The sequence below is a fragment of the Manihot esculenta genome, chromosome 15, assembly GCF_001659605.2.
Source record: "Manihot esculenta cultivar AM560-2 chromosome 15, M.esculenta_v8, whole genome shotgun sequence".
In the NCBI taxonomy this organism is placed as follows: domain Eukaryota; kingdom Viridiplantae; phylum Streptophyta; class Magnoliopsida; order Malpighiales; family Euphorbiaceae; genus Manihot; species Manihot esculenta.
This window is the reverse complement of record NC_035175.2, coordinates 11,306,520-11,328,274: the sequence shown is the minus strand read 5'-3', so window position 1 is coordinate 11,328,274 and position 21,755 is coordinate 11,306,520. Positions and strand designations below refer to the sequence as shown.

The 21,755-nt window shown below is 34.4% G+C and overlaps 3 protein-coding genes across 4 annotated transcripts; all 3 read left to right on the top strand.

Annotated features, from left to right (window-relative positions):
* Positions 1–392: 392 nt before the first annotated feature.
* Positions 393–4,512, top strand: LOC110602113 (transmembrane 9 superfamily member 3). Its single transcript, XM_021739536.2, has 7 exons — positions 393–704; positions 1,041–1,081; positions 1,620–2,205; positions 2,286–2,423; positions 2,535–2,691; positions 2,803–3,287; positions 4,034–4,512. The coding sequence occupies exons 1-7, from the start codon at positions 550–552 to the stop codon at positions 4,251–4,253; spliced, it is 1,782 nt and encodes a 593-aa protein (XP_021595228.1). The 5' UTR covers positions 393–549; the 3' UTR covers positions 4,254–4,512.
* An 817-nt stretch (positions 4,513–5,329) lies between these two features.
* Positions 5,330–8,565, top strand: LOC110602114 (transmembrane 9 superfamily member 2). Its single transcript, XM_021739537.2, has 7 exons — positions 5,330–5,589; positions 5,842–5,882; positions 6,052–6,637; positions 6,724–6,861; positions 6,971–7,127; positions 7,237–7,721; positions 8,016–8,565. Exons 1-7 carry the CDS (start codon positions 5,441–5,443, stop codon positions 8,233–8,235), a joined length of 1,776 nt encoding a protein of 591 aa, XP_021595229.1. The 5' UTR covers positions 5,330–5,440; the 3' UTR covers positions 8,236–8,565.
* Positions 8,566–9,439: 874 nt separating this feature from the next.
* LOC110602116 (transmembrane 9 superfamily member 2) lies at positions 9,440–13,056 on the top strand. Of its 2 annotated transcripts, XM_021739538.2 has the most exons (7): positions 9,440–9,647; positions 10,001–10,041; positions 10,459–11,044; positions 11,164–11,301; positions 11,389–11,545; positions 11,653–12,137; positions 12,496–13,056. In XM_021739538.2, exons 1-7 carry the CDS (start codon positions 9,499–9,501, stop codon positions 12,713–12,715), a joined length of 1,776 nt encoding a protein of 591 aa, XP_021595230.1. In that variant the 5' UTR covers positions 9,440–9,498; the 3' UTR covers positions 12,716–13,056. The 2 variants fall into 2 exon arrangements, with proteins under 2 accessions (XP_021595230.1, XP_021595231.1); XM_021739539.2 differs by lacking the exon at positions 10,001–10,041 and having other exon boundaries at positions 9,459–9,647.
* Positions 13,057–21,755: the final 8,699 nt, after the last annotated feature.

The following is a 21,755-nucleotide window of genomic DNA, read 5'->3' as shown; positions in this document are numbered from 1 at the left end:
AGTGAGTTAATTATTTAATAAAAGGTAATTTTGAATATATACATATTTTTTAATTTTAATTAATAAATTAATAATAAAAATTAATAAAATGTATTTTTTAATTAATAAATTAAAAATATAATGACATTTTAATATAATTTTAAAATTAAAAGTCCCTCTAATTAGTTAAAATAAAAATATATATTTTTTTAATTTTAATTAATAAATTAATAAAAAAATTAATGAATTTATTTTTTTAGTTAATGGAATAAAAATAAAAATATTTTAGTTCGTTAGGTGTACTAATTATTCCCTATTTAAATCTTAATTAGGTAACAAGAGGGAAGGTAAGTCTATGGATGGAGGGAATGTTATTTTAATAATTAAATTTTCCATTTTCCACTGATTTTGTCAAGAATTGAAATAGGTAGAGCTTCAAAGCTAAAGCAGACCTTACTTAAAGTAATTTTCAGGTGATGGTAAATAACGTCCGTGTTCTTCGCTTAATAGTAGATCCTCCGTCTTCGCACTTCCAGAAGAACCAAGAGAACCGAAGCTAAACTAATAGCCATGAACAATCCTTTACCCACTCTCCTCCTCCTCCTCGCCGTTTTAGTTGGCTCTTCTTTGACCCATGTCAGATCGGACGCCTCCGACCACCGCTATAAGGAGGGTGACTCTGTCCCTCTCTATGCCAACAAGGTCGGCCCTTTTCACAACCCCAGGTAATTCGATCATTTGCCCTCTTTCCTCCTCCCTTTCCTGGATCTGTCTTATTGATTTGTTGGATCTGGGTTCTTGATTTTGCGTTTGAATTCATATGGCCCTGTTTGAATGGACGTTGAATATTGGGTTAAGAACATGTGATTTACAGAATGTGATGCACAGCGTATATTTGGGATGTAAATTATGGAAATTGAATAGAAGTATGTGCTAAATGTGTCCATATGTGATGCTAATTTTATTTGCAATGTTTCTTTATTTCCAATTTTGATTTAATAATTTTTCCCGCACTTTTGAGTTGTTATTGATTCTGTTCTGTTAATTGGCTGATTTTTCAGTGAAACGTATCGCTTTTTCGATCTGCCCTTCTGCGTTCCAGGTTCTTATCTTAACTTGAGTATTGGATTACGATTACTCGTGTAGTTTAGTAAAATCAACGCATACCCTTTATCTTTAAAAGTTAGCTATTTAGTCCTTGTAATTCTGAAAAACCAACAAATTAGTCATTTCCGTGAGAAATACAGCTAGGATTTCTTTGTTTCATTTACAATTTAGTCCTTACAATTTTGTGCAGTTCAATAATGTAGTCCTTGTAGTTTAAATAAATATAACAAGTTAGTCTTTAAATAAATAATACAACAGCGTGATTTAACTAATTTTTTTTAAAAAAAATTACAAGTACTAAATAGCTAACTTCTAAAAATACAGGAATTAATACATAGGCTTTGCTAAACTACAAGGGCTAAATTATAGTTTACCCTTTGTGGAATCTGTTTCATTTGCTCAACTTGGTTGCTAATAAGTTGGAAGTCTTTCTGCATTTCATACTTGATGAATCAAAACTACTTAAGAAGCCTTGAGGTGTTGAACAGAAAATATATATGTTATTTGTTCATTTAGTCCATTTTAAATGGCAGATCATCTGAAGGAGAAAAAAGAAGCTCTTGGTGAGGTGTTGAATGGGGATCGTTTAGTGAGTGCTCCATATAAACTAAACTTTAGAGATGAGAAAACCTCAGCAGTTGTTTGTAGGAAGACACTTACAAAGGAGGAAGTCGCTCGGTTCAGATCTGCTATTGACAAAGACTATTACTTCCAAATGTACTATGATGATCTACCCATCTGGGGCTTCATAGGAAAGGTTGATAAGGAAGGCAAGACTGACCCGAGTGAGTACAAATACTTCCTCTACAAGCATATCCAATTTGATGTTCTTTACAATAAGGATCGTGTAATTGAAGTGAGTGTCCGGATGGATCCCCATTCACTGCTGGATCTGACGGAGGACAAGGAAGTTGAAACTGAGTTCCTGTATACTGTGAAGTGGAAGGAAACAGATACTCCCTTTGAGAAGAGAATGGAAAAGTACTCTCTGTCTTCTTCACAGCCACATCACTTGGAAATTCATTGGTTCTCCATTATAAATTCATGTGTGACAGTTCTTCTTCTCACCGGTTTTCTTGCTACCATTCTTATGCGGGTCTTGAAGAATGATTTCGTGAAGTAAACTCTGTTTCTAAGTTGTGCCAATTATTACCAATTTCTATAGGTACCTTCTGATTTTGTGTACTTATTTCTTAAAGGTATGCACAAGATGAGGAGGCAGCTGATGATCAGGAAGAGACCGGATGGAAGTACATTCATGGTGATGTATTTAGATTCCCAAAGTACAAATCTTTGTTTGCTGCAGCCCTTGGGTCTGGCACCCAGCTGTTCACTCTGTAAGGAACTTATTTACCTCATCTATTCTGAAGCATGATGCTCACTTTATGTTTCTAGCTTTTGTCTACAAGACTATTGTCTGGTGTTTAACACTTCTTATCTGCTTCCAGCACTGTATTTATTTTCCTTCTTGCCCTGGTTGGTGTATTTTATCCATACAATCGTGGAGCTTTGTTTACTGCACTGGTGGTCATATATGCTCTGACGTCTGGCGTTGCGGGATATACAGCAACCTCTTTCTATTGTCAGTTGGAAGGAAACAACTGGGTAAGTTTATATAGATTTTGTTTTTTGTTACGACTACCCTTTAATAGTATCTTTCAAAAGCAAGGCTCAAACTTCTCAGTCAACTGAGTTGTTTATTTTCCCTGTTTGCAGGTGAGGAATCTTTTGCTGACAGGATGCCTTTTCTGTGGGCCTCTTTTCCTCACGTTCTGCTTCCTTAACACTGTTGCCATTATTTACAGTGCGACTGCAGCATTGCCTTTCGGAACCATTGTTGTGATACTCCTTATATGGACATTAGTAACATCACCATTACTTGTGTTGGGCGGTATCGCTGGAAAAAATAGCAAATCTGAATTTCAAGCCCCCGTCCGCACCACAAAATATCCTCGAGAGATCCCACAATTGCCTTGGTACAGGAGTACTCTTCCTCAAATGGCAATGGCAGGTTTTCTGCCTTTTAGTGCTATCTACATTGAGCTATACTACATTTTTGCCAGTGTCTGGGGACACAGGATTTACACCATTTACAGCATCCTGTTTATTGTCTTCATTATTCTTCTGATTGTCACTGCTTTCATAACTGTGGCTTTGACATACTTTCAACTTGCTGCTGAAGATCATGAATGGTGGTGGAGGTACACTAGTTTTCCTTTTCTGTTTTCATCCTATTGGTATTTTGCATAATAACTAAATATGGTCAATGTTGGGCTATCCTTTCCTCCTGCCCTTTAACATTCTTCATCTTCTCATATATCGACATTTATTGTGGTTCAGTTCTTGAAGTGTTAGTTAGAGATGCTAAAACTGGATCAGCTTGTTGATTTGAGTTTAATAGATTTTTTCTTATATCAAAATTTGCTAGTCAGAAAGATTCATGTATAGGAGTAGTGGTCTGGTTGTCAAACTTTCTATTAACTCAATGATAAGCAATAGAGAAACTTTGAGATTGTGTTTGGATAGAGAACATGAAATTTAATTTTTGCTTCAAAATTTGAGTAAAGATTTGAACTCCGAAAGGAAGGAGCTCCAACTACTTTTTACGGACTATTTGGAATATTACTCTTTTCAATAGGTATCTCAAGTTCATCTTAAAACAACTTTTCATCATCAATTAAGCTATCTCTTTGGATCCTTGTGTTTCTAAATCTATTTGTAATGCTTGTAGATCAATATTCTTAGATAAGACTGCTACTTACTGGCAAAAGGGACATTCAGTATTCAGACAATAGCGTGCTTGATTATCAATTTACAATCTTCAATTATCTATTATGTGCTTATTTATGTTTGACTATCAATTTTCCTATATAATTTTGAGCTTCTCTATTAAAGCTGGAGTATCTCCAGGAATTCTTTGGACTGAACTCGGTTTCGATTGTCACAGGTCTTTTCTATGTGGGGGATCGACTGGGCTTTTTATATATGCTTATTGCTTGTACTACTACTATGCACGATCTGATATGTCTGGTTTCATGCAAACCTCCTTCTTCTTTGGGTACATGGCCTGCATATGCTATGGCTTCTTTCTCATGCTAGGGATGGTGGGTTTCCGGGCGTCGCTGTTCTTTGTTCGCCACATATACAAGTCGATCAAGTGTGAGTAGAGTGGGCCGTTTCTCGATTTTGTTTCAGTGAACACCATATGAGAAAAATGTCTATGATTTGTTGGAATTTAGGTTGGAGATTGTATTGAGTATCAAAAGTTAAAGTAGGCCTTTTACCCTGGGCATGCATGTCTCAAGGGGTCTCCTCAGATCTCTGAAATGCATTGGCTTAGCATTACGTTGTAGGAATTCTAAGGACCATCATCAGATTCAGGCTACACAAAATGAAAAATGCTTTGTTCTGTTGCAGTTTGTACAATTTACTTCTCTCTTCTTGTATGGACTCAAGTAGGTTTTAAAATGAAAATCAAATATACTAGCTTAAGCAAAAACATATTGATATTTAACTGAATTCAACCTTTGCAATTCTATTGATTCTTATTTCTTAGGAGGAAATGTGTTCTAAATTTTTGGGCAGGCAATGAAATTGGAATTTTGAATGAAATCCCTCATCATCCTATTTTTTTTGTTTAATTTCTCAAATATTTTTTATTTTTATTTTTTTATAATAATAATAATAATATTATTATTAAAATGTTGGAGGTGATCAAATTAAATAATAATAGAATTGCCGATAATAATTATTTTAATGAAAGAGTGAAAGATAAGAAAATTCCACAAAAAAAGTTAGATGCATCCAACTAATTAAAACTAAAAGTAAATTATTTTATTAAAAAAAGCAAATGACAATTTAGCTTTTTTTTTTTATTTACAAATTCCTCTTATTAAAACTTGAAATTGAAACTAAACAATTCTGATGATAACTCCAACACACCCGATGAGTTACAATCCATCGGTTCTTAAAATTAATAAAATCTAAATAAGTAAATTTTTTAATTTCATTTACAATTCAATCGCTATAAGTTTATAAATTTTAAAATTAAATACGTAGAATAAATTAATTTCTAAAAAATAATATGATGATTTTATAAGAAGTAAATGCTTAGATATTAGCATGTAAGTTTTCATCAAGTTACAGGAATTAAATTAAATTATAGTTCCCACCCAAAAAGAAAAAAGAGGAAATTAATGATATATCTCACCAGAATAATATCAGATCTCAACTACATAATAGTCTTATAGTTGACCTGACCGCTCCGCACCTCTCCCCTCCCCTCCCCTCCTCACCTTTTCTCCGTTTTCACTTCTGCAGAATCCAACGGAGAAAACCATATTCTGCAACCAACATGAATGAGCTTTTAATCTTCCTCATTTTCGCGGTTTTGATTGCTTCCTCTGTGACCCATGTGAGCTCTGACGCCTCCGATCACCGCTACAAGGAAGGCGACCATGTTCCCCTCTATGCCAATAAAGTTGGCCCCTTTCACAACCCCAGGTGATTTTAGATCTAGCATTTTCCGTTTCACATTTTCAATTTTTTTTCTTGGAATTCTTAAGACCTCTTGTGATCTCATGTGATACTGTTGAAACTGGTTTCAAATTCTGAACAGATAATAGGAGTTCTGTTGAATTGTTCTGTGTTATTCTTGAATTGAGGCCATGTGTTTAGTTGATTTTACTTTCTATCTAGGAGTGAACTCTGCATTTTTTACTTAACTAATTGTTTTGTGTTCATTTTTTTTTCCAGTGAAACATATCGCTATTTCGATCTGCCTTTCTGTGTACCAGGTTCTTAATTCAAACTGCTTACATTTTAGATTTTTTGTTTTATTTCATTATCTGCACTTTGGTTACTAATAAGTTAAAAATATATCTTTAAATTTTGCTTCAGTTTATTCGCTGAGCCTAAAGTTCTGTTCTTTCTCCCTTTTGATTATTGGGTAAATCTCAATGGCAGATCACGTCAAAGAGAAAAAAGAAGCTCTTGGTGAGGTGTTGAATGGAGACCGGCTGGTCAGTGCTCTTTACAAACTCAACTTCAGAGATGAGAAGACATCAGCAGTTGTTTGTAAGAAGACGCTTACAAAGGAAGAAGTTGCTCGGTTCAGATCTGCAATTGACAAAGACTATTACTTTCAAATGTACTATGATGATCTGCCCATCTGGGGTTTCATAGGAAAGGTTGACAAAGAAGGCAAGGCTGATCCGAGTGAGTACAAATACTTGCTTTACAAGCATATTCAATTTGATGTTCTGTACAATAAGGACCGTGTGATTGAAGTTAGTGTCCGGATGGATCCACATTCGCTGCTGGATCTGACTGAGGAAAAGGAAGTTGATGCGGAGTTCCTTTATACTGTGAAGTGGAAGGAAACAGATACTCCCTTTGAGAAGAGAATGGAGAAGTACTCATTGTCTTCTTCATTGCCGCATCACTTGGAAATTCATTGGTTCTCTATTATAAACTCGTGTGTGACAGTTCTTCTATTAACCGGTTTTCTGGCAACAATTCTCATGCGGGTCTTGAAAAATGATTTCGTGAAGTAAGACTTATTTGTCACTGAGCAGTAATTAACCTATATGTTTAGAGGTTGCTTTTTCTCATATTAAAAATGTTAATTTCTTCAAGGTATGCACAAGATGAGGAAGCAGCTGATGATCAGGAAGAGACTGGATGGAAGTACATCCACGGTGATGTCTTTAGATACCCAAAATACAAATCATTATTTGCTGCAGCCCTTGGGTCTGGGACCCAGCTATTTACTCTGTAAGGAACTCATTTACCACATATATTCTAAAGCATGATGCGCACTGTACTGTGTTGCTAGGTTCCTGCTATGGTGTTAACATGATTATTTAATTCTTTTTATGTGCAGCACTGTGTTCATTTTTGTTCTTGCACTTGTTGGTGTATTTTATCCATATAACCGAGGAGCTCTATTTACTGCACTGGTAGTCATATATGCACTAACATCTGGAATTGCCGGATATACAGCAAGCTCTTTCTATTGCCAGCTGGAAGGAAATAATTGGGTATGTTTATATAATAGATTTTTGTTTGCTTTAGAATACCATTTAATGGTTCTCTTCAAAAGTGAGACTCTTCAAAGTGAACTAAGTTGTCTGTTCTCCATGTTTACAGGTGAGGAATCTTTTGTTGACAGGATGCCTTTTCTGTGGGCCTCTATTCATCACATTCTGCTTCCTTAACACTGTAGCCATTGTTTACAGTGCTACTGCAGCATTGCCTTTTGGCACTATTGTAGTAATAGTCCTCATATGGACATTAGTAACATCCCCGTTGCTTGTCTTGGGTGGCATTGCTGGGAAAAACAGCAAGGCTGAGTTTCAAGCTCCTTGCCGTACCACAAAATATCCTCGAGAGATCCCACAATTGCCTTGGTACAGGAGTGCTCTTCCTCAGATGGCAATGGCTGGTTTTCTGCCTTTTAGTGCCATTTACATTGAGCTTTACTACATTTTTGCAAGTGTTTGGGGCCACAGGATTTATACTATTTACAGCATCCTGTTTATTGTTTTCATTATTCTTCTGATTGTCACTGCATTCATAACTGTGGCATTGACATACTTCCAACTTGCTGCTGAAGATCATGAATGGTGGTGGAGGTACAAGTTTTCCTGTTCTATTTTCATGCCTTTGTTGTACCTTTGCATAAAAAGTGAATATGACAAACTTTTCAGCACTCTTTTATGATTTTCAGAATTTATGTGTTGATGCTCTTTCATAAAGAAAATCATACATTTTCTTGCATGCTGCTTGCTATTTAATGTCTTAAACTTCTTGCATGCTGCTTTCTGTATATGCATAATTTGAGATAGCAGTGGTCAACTTGTTATTCTTTCACATAATATCCTGTGTATGATATTTTTCTGGACTAATCTTGATTTTGATTGTCACAGATCTTTTCTCTGTGGTGGTTCAACTGGTCTGTTTATCTATGCTTATTGCTTGTACTACTACCATGCGCGCTCTGATATGTCTGGCTTCATGCAAACCTCTTTCTTCTTTGGGTACATGGCCTGCATATGCTATGGCTTCTTTCTCATGCTCGGGACAGTGGGTTTCCGTGCCTCGCTGTTCTTTATTCGTCACATATACAGGTCGATTAAGTGCGAGTAGTATTCCAGTTCTTCCTCATTTGTTTCCATACACAGGTCCATTTTTGTTAGAAGCTAGGCAGGAAGACTTAAATTGGCTATCTGAAGAGAATGAAGGAAACTAAAACCTCAGCCATGGCAGCATAAGAACCTTATGAGAAGTGTGGGGTTTATTGACACATATAAAGAGTTAAAAATTCTTGTACTGTTTCATATACCATAAAGTTTGTAAGAGTAACATCATCCCTCTTTGTGCTTTTGAAAGTATATTTAATTTTTCGGTTTAGCTCTTCTTCATGTAAAATACAGAATGAACTGTTCACCAAGTTTCTAATGTGATCATTCCAGAATAGTTATGGACTCTATGAATGCATAATAATAAGGCAAATTATAAAATACGTTTGGTATGCTGCAATGCAATATAATACAATCAAATGTTTATTAAAATTTCATTGAAAATTTGGAGAAAATTGATTGATTGGTTTTTCTATTTTAAAAAATAAATTAAAATATTTTAATATTTTAAAAAATTTGTTAATTAATTTTTTATATTTAAAAAAATATTAATTAATTTTTTCATATTGCGAGTATTTTAAATAGTTTTATAATATTTAATCGTTAAAATCAATAATTTTATAATATTTAAAATTAATTGATAAATTAATTAATAAATTTTTTAAAAATAAAAATATTTTAATATATTTTTTAAATAAAAAAATAAATTAATAAATTTTACCATAGTATTTTCATGTTGATTCGTTTATTTATCATTTGTCATCATAATCTTTATTTTTAGGTTGAATTAAAAAATTAATATATATATATATATAACATTAATATATTTTTATACGTGCTAGTTATTATAATTTTTGTTATATTTTTTTTTAAATTTAATTAAAATAAATTATTTATAATTTGTTTTGGTAGAAAAAAATAATTATTTATACTAAAATTAGAGAATTTATAAATGAGAAGACTATTCATCGACAGTTTGGCCTTAAAATTCGAATCCCGACCAATAAAGAAATAAATACTCATTCAATAATAATTAGTTTAAAAATAGAGATCAATTAAATTTTGTTGATAAATTGTTTGATCTAATCCGCATTTTATTATGTAATTTTTAATTATTTATTATACATGTAACTTTAATTTTTTTTTTTTTACAAAAGTAATTTTTTTAAAATAAATTTACTGTAACAAAAAAAAGAAGAGACTGTTGATGCCTTGCTGCTCACAAGACATATGCATATAGTTTGTTCTTAGTTCATTCGAACGGACAAGCATGAAAATTTCTTCAATAATTCTTCTTCTCGCGCTTTTAATTGCCTGTTCTGTAACTCAAGTGATATCGGACGCCTCCGATCACCGTTACAAGGATGGCGATTCTGTTCCCCTCTATGCCAATAAGGTCGGCCCATTTCACAATCCCAGGTAATTCGATCAATTTCATTTGCTAGATCTGTCTCTTCGATCTCGCATTTTCAGTTTTCAGTAAGGTCTTATTTGGATATATTCAGTATTTGTCCATGAAAACTAGAAGTTAGAAATGAGACACAACGAGCAAAGGGCTTTTCAGTTTTGGAAAATTAATAGAAATGACAATGCCAAACTTTTCCTTAAGCTAATATTTTCTGGAGATCAATGCTGAATACGGCGATTTCATTTCTTTATTTTTGGGGACACATAATTTAAGTGTATTGCAAGATTGTGCTTATTCTGCTTATTTTTCTTGCTATCACTTTTTTGTTGAATAATTTTGTATTGTTTATTGTCTGAAATTCCAGTGAAACGTATCGCTATTTTGATCTGCCCTTCTGTGTTCCAGGTTCTTATCTCTGCCTTGTGCTTCCCCTTCATATATAGATATGAATTGTGTTTTTATTTGTAAATGTTTTTGTAATATATGCTGCATTGTGTTTATTCCCAAAGAAATCTTTCCAATTGCAACTTGTTAAGCAAGCTGCTTGTTTAAGTTAAGAGTGGACATAGTACTTCGTACCTGTAAAAAGAAAAGGTAGGAAGAAACAGAAGAGGGTTACAAATTCTGATATCTTCTATAGGTTGTTAGGCTCAATTAATTTGAACGCAATGGGCATTATATTTGTTGGCATGTTCTGTAATAAATTTTTGAACTGAAAAGAGTGCGTATTAAGAAATTTTGAACCTTTAGGATGAAATTATATTAGGATGCGAGAATTTTGCCAATTTCTTCTTTTCATGGTTGCGTAAATTTTAATGGCAGAACACCTGAAAGAGAAAACAGAAGCCCTTGGTGAGGTGTTGAATGGAGATCGTCTCGTCAGCGCGCCTTACAAACTCAACTTTAGAGATGAGAAAGACACAGCAGTTGTTTGTCGGAAGAAGCTTAGAAAGGAAGAAGTTGCTCGGTTCCGATCTGCAGTTGACAAAGACTATTACTTTCAAATGTACTATGACGATTTGCCAATTTGGGGTTTCATAGGAAAAGTTGACAGGGAAGGCAAGGCTGACCGAAGTGAATACAAATACTTCCTTCACAAGCATATCCAATTCGATGTTCTTTATAATAAGGACCGTGTGATTGAAGTAAGTGCCCATATGGATCCTCATTCACTGTTGGATCTGACAGAGGACAAGGAAATTGTTGCGGAGTTCCTTTATACTGTGAAGTGGAAGCAAACGGATATTCCCTTTGAGAAGAGGATGGAGAAGTATTCCTTGTCTTCTTCATCGCCACATCACTTGGAAATCCATTGGTTCTCAATTATAAACTCTTGTGTAACTGTTCTCCTTTTGACCGGTTTTCTCACTACAATTCTCATGCGGGTCTTGAAGAATGACTTCATGAAGTAATATTTATTTGAAGACTTTCTGATATAGTCCCTATTTATATTTATTAATCTAGTTTTTTTATTTGAGATAGATATTTATTAATCTAGTTCTTATTTATCATGTGTATTTTTTCAAGGTATGCACAAGATGAGGAAGCTGCTGATGACCGGGAAGAGACTGGATGGAAGTACATCCATGGTGATGTATTTAGGTACCCAACATACAAATCTTTGTTTGCTGCTGCCCTTGGTTCTGGCACCCAGTTGTTTACACTGTAAGGAACCCATTTACAGATTACATTCTATAGCATGTCCTTGGCTATATTCTTTAATGTCCATCATCTAATTTTATGTCCATCCAGCACCATTTTTATTTTTATGCTAGCCTTGGTCGGCGTATTTTATCCATATAATCGAGGAGCTCTATTTACTGCACTAGTGGTTATTTATGCGCTTACTTCTGGAATTGCTGGATATACTGCAACCTCTTTCTATTGTCAGCTGGAAGGAAAGAACTGGGTATGCTTATATGGCATTCGTTTGCACTGGAGTTGCTTTAATGTGATTCTTTCAATAGCTAGATTTTTTTAAAAACTGAACCAAGTTCCTTTTTTCTGGGTTGACAGGTGAGGAATCTTTTGTTAACAGGATGCCTTTTCTGTGGACCTCTGTTCCTCACATTCTGCTTCCTTAACACTGTTGCCATAATTTACAGCGCAACTGCTGCATTGCCTTTTGGCACTATTGTGGTGATATTCCTTATATGGACATTGGTAACGTCTCCATTACTTGTATTGGGTGGCATTGCTGGGAAAAATAGCAAGGGTGAGTTTCAAGCCCCTTGTCGAACCACAAAATATCCTCGAGAGATCCCACAGTTGCCATGGTACAGGTGTGCTCTTCCTCAGATGGCAATGGCAGGTTTTCTGCCTTTTAGTGCTATCTACATTGAGCTTTACTACATATTTGCAAGTGTCTGGGGTCACAGGATTTACACCATCTATAGCATCCTGTTTATCGTCTTCATTATTCTTCTAACTGTCACGGGTTTCATAACTGTGGCATTGACGTACTTCCAACTTGCTGCTGAAGATCATGAATGGTGGTGGAGGTACATAAATTATCGCGTAAAAATTATGCTTCACTATTAAATTGATATATTCAAAGATTCAACAAACATTATGATTTTGTGTAGTAGTTCTTTATTTAGCCTAACCTTTGCTGTATAAATTTCCCCATCTTCATATTCATCCGTTCTTGTCATGGTTTAGTTCTGAAGTGTTAGTTATAGTTGTGTTTTAAACTTCAGCTTCATCAACTTCTCATTTGTTGGTTGATATTTGTCCTTTTTTGGCACAAAAATTTTGCTGAAGAGTAATGTAGAAGCATGCATGGATATAACTCGGAATGTTCTCATTTGTTATCTTTGAAGTGCCGCTTTTTGAGGAACTTAATTTTGATGTTCACAGGTCTTTTCTATGTGGTGGATCAACTGGGTTATTTATCTATGCTTACTGCTTGTATTACTACTATGCACGGTCAGATATGTCTGGCTTCATGCAAACTTCTTTCTTCTTTGGATACATGGCATGCATATGCTATGGCTTCTTTCTTATGCTTGGAACAGTGGGATTCCGTGCCTCCCTTCTCTTTGTTCGCCACATTTACTGGTCGATTAAATGTGAGTAGTTGGTTCTCATTTCTTTCCATCAATTTTGTCAGAAAAAAGATCATTGATTTTTCTTAGAAGCTAGGCTGGAAACTGCATTGGCTGTCTGAAAGAAGTGAAAGAACCCAATCTTTGGGTTTTTATTATTTTATTGTTCTATTTTTTTTGAGATTTCGGTTACTTGTTGGCTTAGTGTTTTTTTTGGTACCGCGACATTCTGGGTATATGTAATTATCATACATAAAAATGTGAAAATGCATGTACCTTTAGTTGATAGAACCGACTTCTTTCACTTTCCTGGAAAATGGAACCTATTTTTCAGATTACTTATCAATGTCAACAAGGAAAATTCATTTTGTTATTGGACTCTTTTATCTAGTTCCCATACTCCAGTGTAATCAGAATTTGATTGCTTCTAAACTTTTGTGCGAATCAAAATAACTTCAGATTATCATTTTCCTTAGAAAATAAATCTAAAAGTTTAGATACAATTCAAATTAGCTGTGTCCTAATAATTTTTTTTATTATTAATAAAATATTAATTTTTATATTTTAAATATTTAATCAAAATAGAAATATTAAATTTTTAAAAGTATTTTATTATTTTAATTATAATAGAACTTGAAACAATTTAAGAGAAGGAAGACGTGCGTCTCGAATTTCTATGGATGCTGCATTGCTATACTGAATCACTCAGCATTCCAATCCATTCTCCGTAGTTCTCTTTTAGGTTTAGGATTATGTTATGAGATGCAGACATAGTTCTGTGATTTCAATTTTTTTAATTTGGGTTAAATTTGATATTTTTGTTTAAGATAGGTTTGTATTTCCAGGCTGAAGATGCTTGGTTTGTCATCTTGAATTTTTTTCTTTTCATTTTTTTATTTTAATTAAAAAAAGCAAAGGACAAGAAATACTCTCACTCTGTAATATAAATGTTTTTCTTTTATTTAGGAATTTTGATTTTTTTTCTTTTTTTCTATATTTTGATAGGAATTAATTTATTTTAAAGTTAAAATTAATAGCTATTTATATTTATAATTACTTATGACATTGGTATATTATCATATTAATTATTTCATTAAATATGGAAATTTTATTATAAGTAACTTTTTTTTTTCTTTTAAGATTTTTAATATTTAAAATTATTGATTTTAAATTTCAAGTAAATTGAATATGATTATACGCATCCATCAGCGTCGAAAGCCACCCAACAGGGGATGAAGTGAGGACTGGAGCTTCAAAACTCACTTGCATATATGATAAACCAACTCCATACACAAAAGACGACTCCAACTCCATACCAGAAAAAACTCATTGGAGGAGTTTTTTTTATATATATAAAAATAAAATATTCAACATGAGATTGGAGGAGTCACCATCTTCCTCTGGCACTGCTAGTCTCTTTCAACACTTGAGATTATATGGGTTTAACAATACAATTTCTCTCACATAAATTCCTGAGTTGCTTCAAGTTGATACAAAGTTCAAAACCTAACCAAAATTAAGCATTAATCAAATAAAAATTAGGCCCACACCCTCAATGATCGAATGCCGAAAGTAGGGTGTGAAATCAATTGATTTGATACAAAATCATTTTTTACTATTAGCTACATATTTCTTTAATTATAATTAAATATAATCGCGTATAATTTTGATTTTTTTATTGAAAATGTGCATTTTAATAAAAAAATTTAAAATTTATTACATGTCCCATTCTGCAATGCCAACTTTTATTTTAGCACTGATTAATAAAAATTAAGTAATTTTTTTATAATTTACTTATTCACGCTTTAAACATTAATGTTTAAATTATATTAAATTACAAAATATTATTTTAAAAGCTTTTGATAAATTATATTATTTCTAAATTATTCGAAACTTAATTTTATGAAAAAGATTGAATTTGAATTTAATAATATTTACTTTTTTAAATTTATAAACAGATACGTAATAAATTTATTAAATATATTGTACACTCATTTATAAAATAAATTTGTTTCAATTTTTTCGGATTAGTAACGGATTTTTTCATTACTAATCAATGAAAAATCCGTTACTAACCAGTTTAGTAACGGATTAGTAACGGATTTACATTCGTTACTATGAATCTCGTTGCTAATGCAATAGTAACCGATTAGCAATCCGTTACTGATTTAGTAACGGATTTGTAATGAAATTTCGTAACAGATTTTAAATTCGTTACTAATTTAAAAAAATTAAAAATATATAAATAAATTGTATTTATTATTAAATTTAGTAATGGATAGAAATCCGTTACTAATTTGATAAAATAAAAATAAAAATATTTATATATTAAATTTATATTTCGTTATTAAATCTATTGTTAATTTTAAAAAATATTTAAAAAATTATATTAAATTATTATTTTATTTCATTTTTTTGAAATGAAATTAATTTATTTCATTATATTTTACATTAGATAATAATTTAATTATGGTAAACTATTAATTTTTTCATTGTATTTTATATTAAATATTAACTTTAATATTTTAAATTTTATTAATTTTATGAGAAAATTATTATAAAATTACATGATAAAATTTAAAAAAAGAAAAAATGTGAGAGAATAAAAAAAATGAGATATAAAAGAGAAAATAACAAAAGAAAGAAAATAAAAGAAAATAATGATAAAAATGAAGAGCAAATAAGAAAAAAGGGAAAATTAAAGGAAATGAGAAAAAAGGAAGAAAAAAATAGAAAAAAGAAAGAAAATGAGAGAAAGATGAAGAAAAAAATAAAGAAAAATAAAGAGAAAATGAAGATATACAAAAGAATGTAAAAAAAAGGTTAGAGTATATATATGAGAGAAAAAAAAGTAAATGAATAAATAATGAAAGAAAAAGGAAGGGAAAATGATAGAAAGAGGAAGAGAAAATGAAAGAAAATAGAAGAAATTGAAAGAAAAAAATATGAGAGAAAATAAAATAAAAATCAAGTGATAAAAGGAAGGTCAATAATGAAAGAAAATTATAGAGAAAATTGAAGGAAATGAAAGAAAATGAAAAAAAATGGAGTTAATAATTAAGAAAAAAAATAAGATCAGGGAGAAATGAAGAAATGAGGAGAGAAGAGGAGAAAGAAAATAAATGAAATGAAGGGAAATAAAATGGGGAGAAAGAAAATGAATGAAGTGAAGGGAGACAAAATGGGTGAGTGTATAAATACGCGAATTAGTAACGCATTTAGTAACGGATTAAATCCGTTACTAAATTTAAAAAAAAACGCGGGCAAATAAAAATAAAAAGGCGGTATTATTCTCCAAATTTTAGTAACGGATTTCTTAATCCGTTACTAATTTTTAGATTAGTAACGGATTTAGTAACGGATTTAATCCGTTACTAAATTAAAAAAAAATGCGGAAATTTAAAATAAAAGTGCGGTATTTTATTTTCTAAAATTTAGTAACGGATTATACAAGCCGTTACTAATTTTTGAATCAATAACGGATTTAGTGACAGATTATATCCGTTACTAACTTGAAAAGAAAATTTGAAATTTAAAAAATAAAAAATCAATTTTTTTATTAAAAAAATAGTAACGGATTAAAACTAAATCCGTTACTAATTATATAATAGATTGCATTCCGTTATTAAATCCGTTACTATTTTATTTATTTAATTAATTTATTTAATAATCGATTTAGTAACAAATTTATTAACGGATTGAGATCCGTTACTAATTTTTAACTAATTTAGTAACGGATTTATAACGGATCTCAAAATCCGTTATTAAATTTATAAATAATTTTATTAAGTAACAGATTTAGTAACGGATTGTTAATCCGTTACTAAATAATAAAAATTAGTAACGGAATATAAAATCCGTTACTAATCCGTTATAAATTCCGTTACTAATATCCATTACTATTCCGACAGATTTTTGTATTGTTTATTAAATTAGAGTCAACATGTGATTAAATTTATTAAACAAATTTAATGATAGAATCTGATAAATCTGATTTTCCTCCTGCTCCATTTGATAGATTTGATTTTCTTTTTGATCCATCATATGGATTCCTTAATACTTGATTCGAAAAAGAAATTTGCAAAATGAAGAAAGATAGTCAAGACGTTCAAGTCAGATTTTATGAACTATAGTAGTATGGATAGGCAATAATTGTCGAGAGAAAAATAAAGAAAAATGGAGTCTCGAAAGAAGAAGGAAGAAGGGAAGGAAAGAGAAGACCCTCTTTTTTACCTGCTCTTCCTGTTCCTGCTATTGTGCTACCTATCTATGTCACTCAGTCCTGTACGTACGGACGTGTCAGACCCCCTCTCCACGCCAGGCGGCTATTTAATTCTCTTGGCGTGCGTGCGGGCAGGGCTACGAAGTGACTGGACCAGCTCCTCTCCCTCACATCACATCACCGGGCTGGACTTCTTCCTGCTGGGTCTAGACTTGCGGGTAACCCATCTGGCTCGGCGTGTCTGGGTCGAGACCTGAGATGCTGAGTTGGTCAGCCTAAGGAGGGCTTGATGGGTTTTGGGCCACTGTTCTCCTCTTGGGCCCGGCCTAACCCAGGGTAGAGGAAGCCCGGCGGTCATCAATTGCCCCTTTACCTCCTCGGCAGTTATTACATGAGTGGCGAGGGGGTAAATCTAAGATTCTATATATGACCGCGTGGCCCGAGAACAGCTCCTGTGAAAAACGTCCTTTCCTTGCCTTTTTATTTGTTTGTCTTTCTACTTTGATGTTTGAATATATGGCGATCTGGAGATGTGTATTTGATGATGAATGATATTTCACCTCGGCCTGTACCTCATTATTATTTTTTACTCAAATTGTCTTCTGGCTTTGTCAATTTTACTTAATTGATGAACCAGGCTAGCTCTACTGGGACTTTGCTAGTCGAACTGACTCAGGCTAAGAGCTCGGAGTCTGGTTAAGCTTCTGACTTGCGAGTTTTTCTTATTCTCATGAGGGCATTTCTGTTTTTGGCTCATGACTTCGTCAGTGCTACGAGCTCGGATATATAATACCTAGAGGAATGTCTTATTTGCATGAGTGCCTCGCTTTAGACGATTTTAAATCTTGTTCTTGTTACGAGCTCGGACATCTTGTCCCTCTAGATGTAACCTTCTGGCGGTCAGTGCGGTCTAAGTTGTGTGCTCCACTGGGATAGGGAGCTTGGCCTTTTGTCGTCTTCCTCTTCTTGGATCATCTTTGCTAAGTGTTTGTTTACTGTGGGTTAATCCAAGCTGTGAGCACGACCTTTCGCTTTCGTTTATCCCTTTATGCGTTTCGCATTGGCGGGCCTTTTCATATAGGGAGCTCGGCTCTCTGTTGTTTCTTCTACACTTAGCTTTATTCAGCTTGATTGTTTACTTGTTGTGAGTCCGTCCGTACTGCGAGTTCGGGAGCTCGGATTTTTGTTCTTTGCTTAGGCTTTTATGCCTATAACCCGTGATGCTGCTTGTGCTATGAGCTCAAGAGTTCGAAATTTCATTTTCTTTACTTTGGTGCCCCAAGCTCTTTTGTGAAGTCAGACTTAATTTCTTGCTTTCTTGTCAAGTCTTATACGGGTTATGTTTTAGTCTAACTGATTGTTTGTTCGGCTTTAACTTTTCTTTTATAGGCTTATAGCCTTGCCGGTACAGACATAAGGCCCCTCCAAGCTTCTGGGGAGATCGACCCTGGATTGAAGAGGTCGTACTATCTGTTTTGGACTTGACTATACTGCGATTCGATTCTTTTGTATCCTAATGAGTCAAGGCTTTCTACTGCCCCATCCAGTCATTCAGAATGGTTTATTCGGCCTTTTACGTTGCTCTTGTCTTCTTGATTCTTTATCTGAGCATTTGGTTCTCGAGTATGTCTCGGTTAGTTGGATTTTTTGCCCCCGAGTGTTTTCTGGGCTGTCTACCCTCGAGCATTTTGTGGGTTCTTTGCTGCTTAGACCTCTCTCTAGGCTAGTCGAGTTGGTTTAGTGCCAACAGTTAATTCTCAAGGTCAGTGCCTCTTATGATTGCCCCTGGTCCTTTGTTTGATTCTCTATCTTGGTATGCATTTTGCTTAGGATTCGCCTCGCTTTAATTTGGTCTTCCTATTAGTTTTACCAGTACCGAGCTCATTTTTTTGAGATCGACATGGCGCTTTGGCGCCGTGAGCCTTGCATTGGCCTTTAGTAGATCACATTGCTACATGGTATGGGCATTGGAGCGCCTTAGTTTAATTTTGTTATATGGTGGCTATTTTGCAATATCGAGGTCTTATTACCCTGTAATCCGAGCTCTTTCGAGAGGTTGGATTTAGATTTTTTATTTCTGTTCCAGCACCCTCTTAAGGTCAGCATGGCGCTTTAGTGCTTTTGGGCTGTTGTGTGAGGTAAAAGTCTCTACCTTATGACTCGAGCTCCTTTGGGAGGTCGGAGTTTAACTTTTCATTTATGGTCCCATGCCCCAATTTTTTTATGTGAGGTCGGAACTGTGTTCTTATGTGTTGTTTTTGCGTGTTGTCATCGTATGCTGCTGTTTTGCTAAGAGTATACAGTATTTTTTATTAATAAAAGGCGAAAGAATAGTTCCCTTCATCCTCTCAGCTCGATTTTGTGGTGCTGACGGTCATTTTTCGAGGCCAGTTATCTACCTCACTGAGGGCTTGCTCAAGATTCAGGCTCTTAGGCCTTACTGTCACTTCCAGGCTCTTTAGCCTTGTATAGGATTTAGGCTCATTGCTCTTACTGTCGCTTCATCATCTCAACCGATTTTGTGGTGCTAGGGATCATTTTTCGAGGTCGGTCACCTACCTCACTGAGGTCTTGCACAAGATTCAGGCTCTTAGGCCTTACTGTCGTTTCATCATCCCAGCTTATTTTGTGGTTCCAGAGTCACTTTGGGAGCCCGATCACCTACCTCATTGAGGTCTTGAATAAGATTCAGGCTCTTAGGCCTTACTGTCGCTTCTAGACTCTCTAGCCTTGCATGGGATTCAGGCTCATTGGCCTTATTGTCGCTTCGTCATCTCAGCCGGTTTTGTGTGCCGGGATCACTTTGGGATCCCGGTCACCTACCTCACTGAGGTCTTGAATAAGATTCAGGCTCTTTGGCCTTACTGTCGCTTCATCATCTCAGCCGGTTTTGTGGTGCCGGGGGTCATTTTTCGAGATCGGTCACCTACCTCACTGAGGTCTTGAACAAGATTCAGACTCTTTGGCCTTACTGTCGCTTCATCATCCCAGCCAGTTTTGTGGTGTCGAGGTCACTTTGGGAGCCCGGTCACCTACCTCACTGAGGTCTTGAACAAGATTCAGGCTCTTTGGCCTTACTGTCACTTCATCATCCTAGCCGGTTTTGTGGCGCCGGGGTCACTTTGGGAGCTCGGTCACCTACCTCACTGAGGTCTTCACTTAGGATTCAGAATTTTTTCTGCAAAACAAGAGGTTGCACAGAGCGTATATAACGAGGATGCTCGTTGTTAATTTAATAATATTCATCAATAAATAATATATCACGCAAGACACTTAATTTTATATTTCAATTTTCAACTTATAAAATATTATGCTTGAACATGTAAAATATTGTAAAAAGTTTAAGTATTATTTACACTTTATAATTCTGTAATCAATAATGACTACAAAACGATAAACACAATGAAAGTAGTGTAAAGAACTCTCGATTTTGAAGTTTGTCCAGTTGTGATTAATTGCTTGCAGTAGGAGTGGATTGTGTGTAAGCTAATTTTAGAAAATCATTTAAAATGGCATTGTTGTAATATTTGTAAAGAATTTGGGCACTTACCTCCCAGTGATTAAGAGCCACGTCGACCACTTTTGCATGGATTGTGTTGACGCGTCACTTTACTCCAATCCCATCAAACTCAATCTTGAAAAATTGATAATTTTGGTATTTGGCCGACCTGCTATAGTCCGAGCTCCTCACTCGTGATCTTCTGTAGTTTTGTCCCACTGTAGCCTTCCAGCTTCACTGGAATTGCTTGATTTGTTGTCCTCTTCCTGAGGCCATGCGTGACCAGCTCTGTGTAATTTATGGCTTTACAAGCTTTTGGAGCCCTCTAACATGGTTAGCCAACCTCAACTAATCTCTTTCTAAGACTCGATCTGGCTTCTTGGATTCTCCATCATCGACCTCGCCCAATTTTTCAAAGTTGCACTCCAATATTTGGTTCTTCAAGAGGTAATCCTGACTTCGACCTCTGCGAATCCAACTGCCCATTAACTTGGATCATCTTTCAGTCCGCCGACATGCAGCTCGTCTTCAACTTTTGACCCACATGTTTAGCAAAGGTTCTCCTAAATCAGCTCGTCTGTTCTACTGAAATTCTAGTATGCTCTTATCACTAAGAGGTTATCCAGTTGGTCCGACCAGTTGGAGTATGTGTTGCCGACCACGATTAATTGGGACCTGCTCTAGTTGAGCTCGCAAGCTAGTTGACCTGTTGAGTTCCTTTGCCAACTTGCTCTGTTGGTCCATCGAGGTCATCCTGCTCGATTCGTTTTATTGATCTTCCGAAAGTGACTAGCCCGAGCTCTTTCATCGATCTTTAGCTTGAGCCTTTCCACTGACCTATCAGGGGTTGTCAGGTCAGATTCTTCCTCTGACTTGTTAAGGAGTCCGACCAAGCTCTTTCATTGACCTTTATCTCAAGTTCTTCCACCGACCTATTTTTCATCATTTGTTGTGTTGTCCGACCTCGCCTATTTGTTGTCCAGAACTGTCTAATTTATCCAACCTGCTTTATTTTTCCTCGCGAATCCCCCCCTTTTTTTATTAATTTTCTCTCTAACTTGCTATCTTGAACTTTATAGCTGAAATGTCAGTTTAACCTTTACAACATACATACGGCCGACCTCACAATTTTAAAAAATATGTATATCACTCATTCTTTTTTTTCTTTTTATAGAAAATATTAAAATTTTATACTGATAGACAAGTATTTCGATTTGAAGTTTCACTTATCCAAATTTTAAAGAAAAGTTAATAGTAATAAAATTTAATAAACATTAAAATAAACTATCTGAAAAACTATCAAAATATTCTTGAACATAATGAATCTTTTTTTTTTTTCAGCTGGGTTAGT

Coding starts and splice junctions, on each gene's coding strand:
- LOC110602113 (XM_021739536.2), top strand. CDS start 550: ATGAACAATCCTTTACCCACTCTCCTCCTCCTCCTCGCCGTTTTAGTT. Junction 1,082..1,619: donor TCTGCCCTTCTGCGTTCCAG/GTTCTTATCTTA, acceptor TTTAAATGGCAG/ATCATCTGAAGGAGAAAAAA. Junction 2,692..2,802: donor AGTTGGAAGGAAACAACTGG/GTAAGTTTATAT, acceptor CCCTGTTTGCAG/GTGAGGAATCTTTTGCTGAC.
- LOC110602114 (XM_021739537.2), top strand. CDS start 5,441: ATGAATGAGCTTTTAATCTTCCTCATTTTCGCGGTTTTGATTGCTTCC. Junction 5,883..6,051: donor TCTGCCTTTCTGTGTACCAG/GTTCTTAATTCA, acceptor TCTCAATGGCAG/ATCACGTCAAAGAGAAAAAA. Junction 7,128..7,236: donor AGCTGGAAGGAAATAATTGG/GTATGTTTATAT, acceptor CCATGTTTACAG/GTGAGGAATCTTTTGTTGAC.
- LOC110602116 (XM_021739538.2), top strand. CDS start 9,499: ATGAAAATTTCTTCAATAATTCTTCTTCTCGCGCTTTTAATTGCCTGT. Junction 10,042..10,458: donor TCTGCCCTTCTGTGTTCCAG/GTTCTTATCTCT, acceptor TTTTAATGGCAG/AACACCTGAAAGAGAAAACA. Junction 11,302..11,388: donor GGCACCCAGTTGTTTACACT/GTAAGGAACCCA, acceptor ATGTCCATCCAG/CACCATTTTTATTTTTATGC.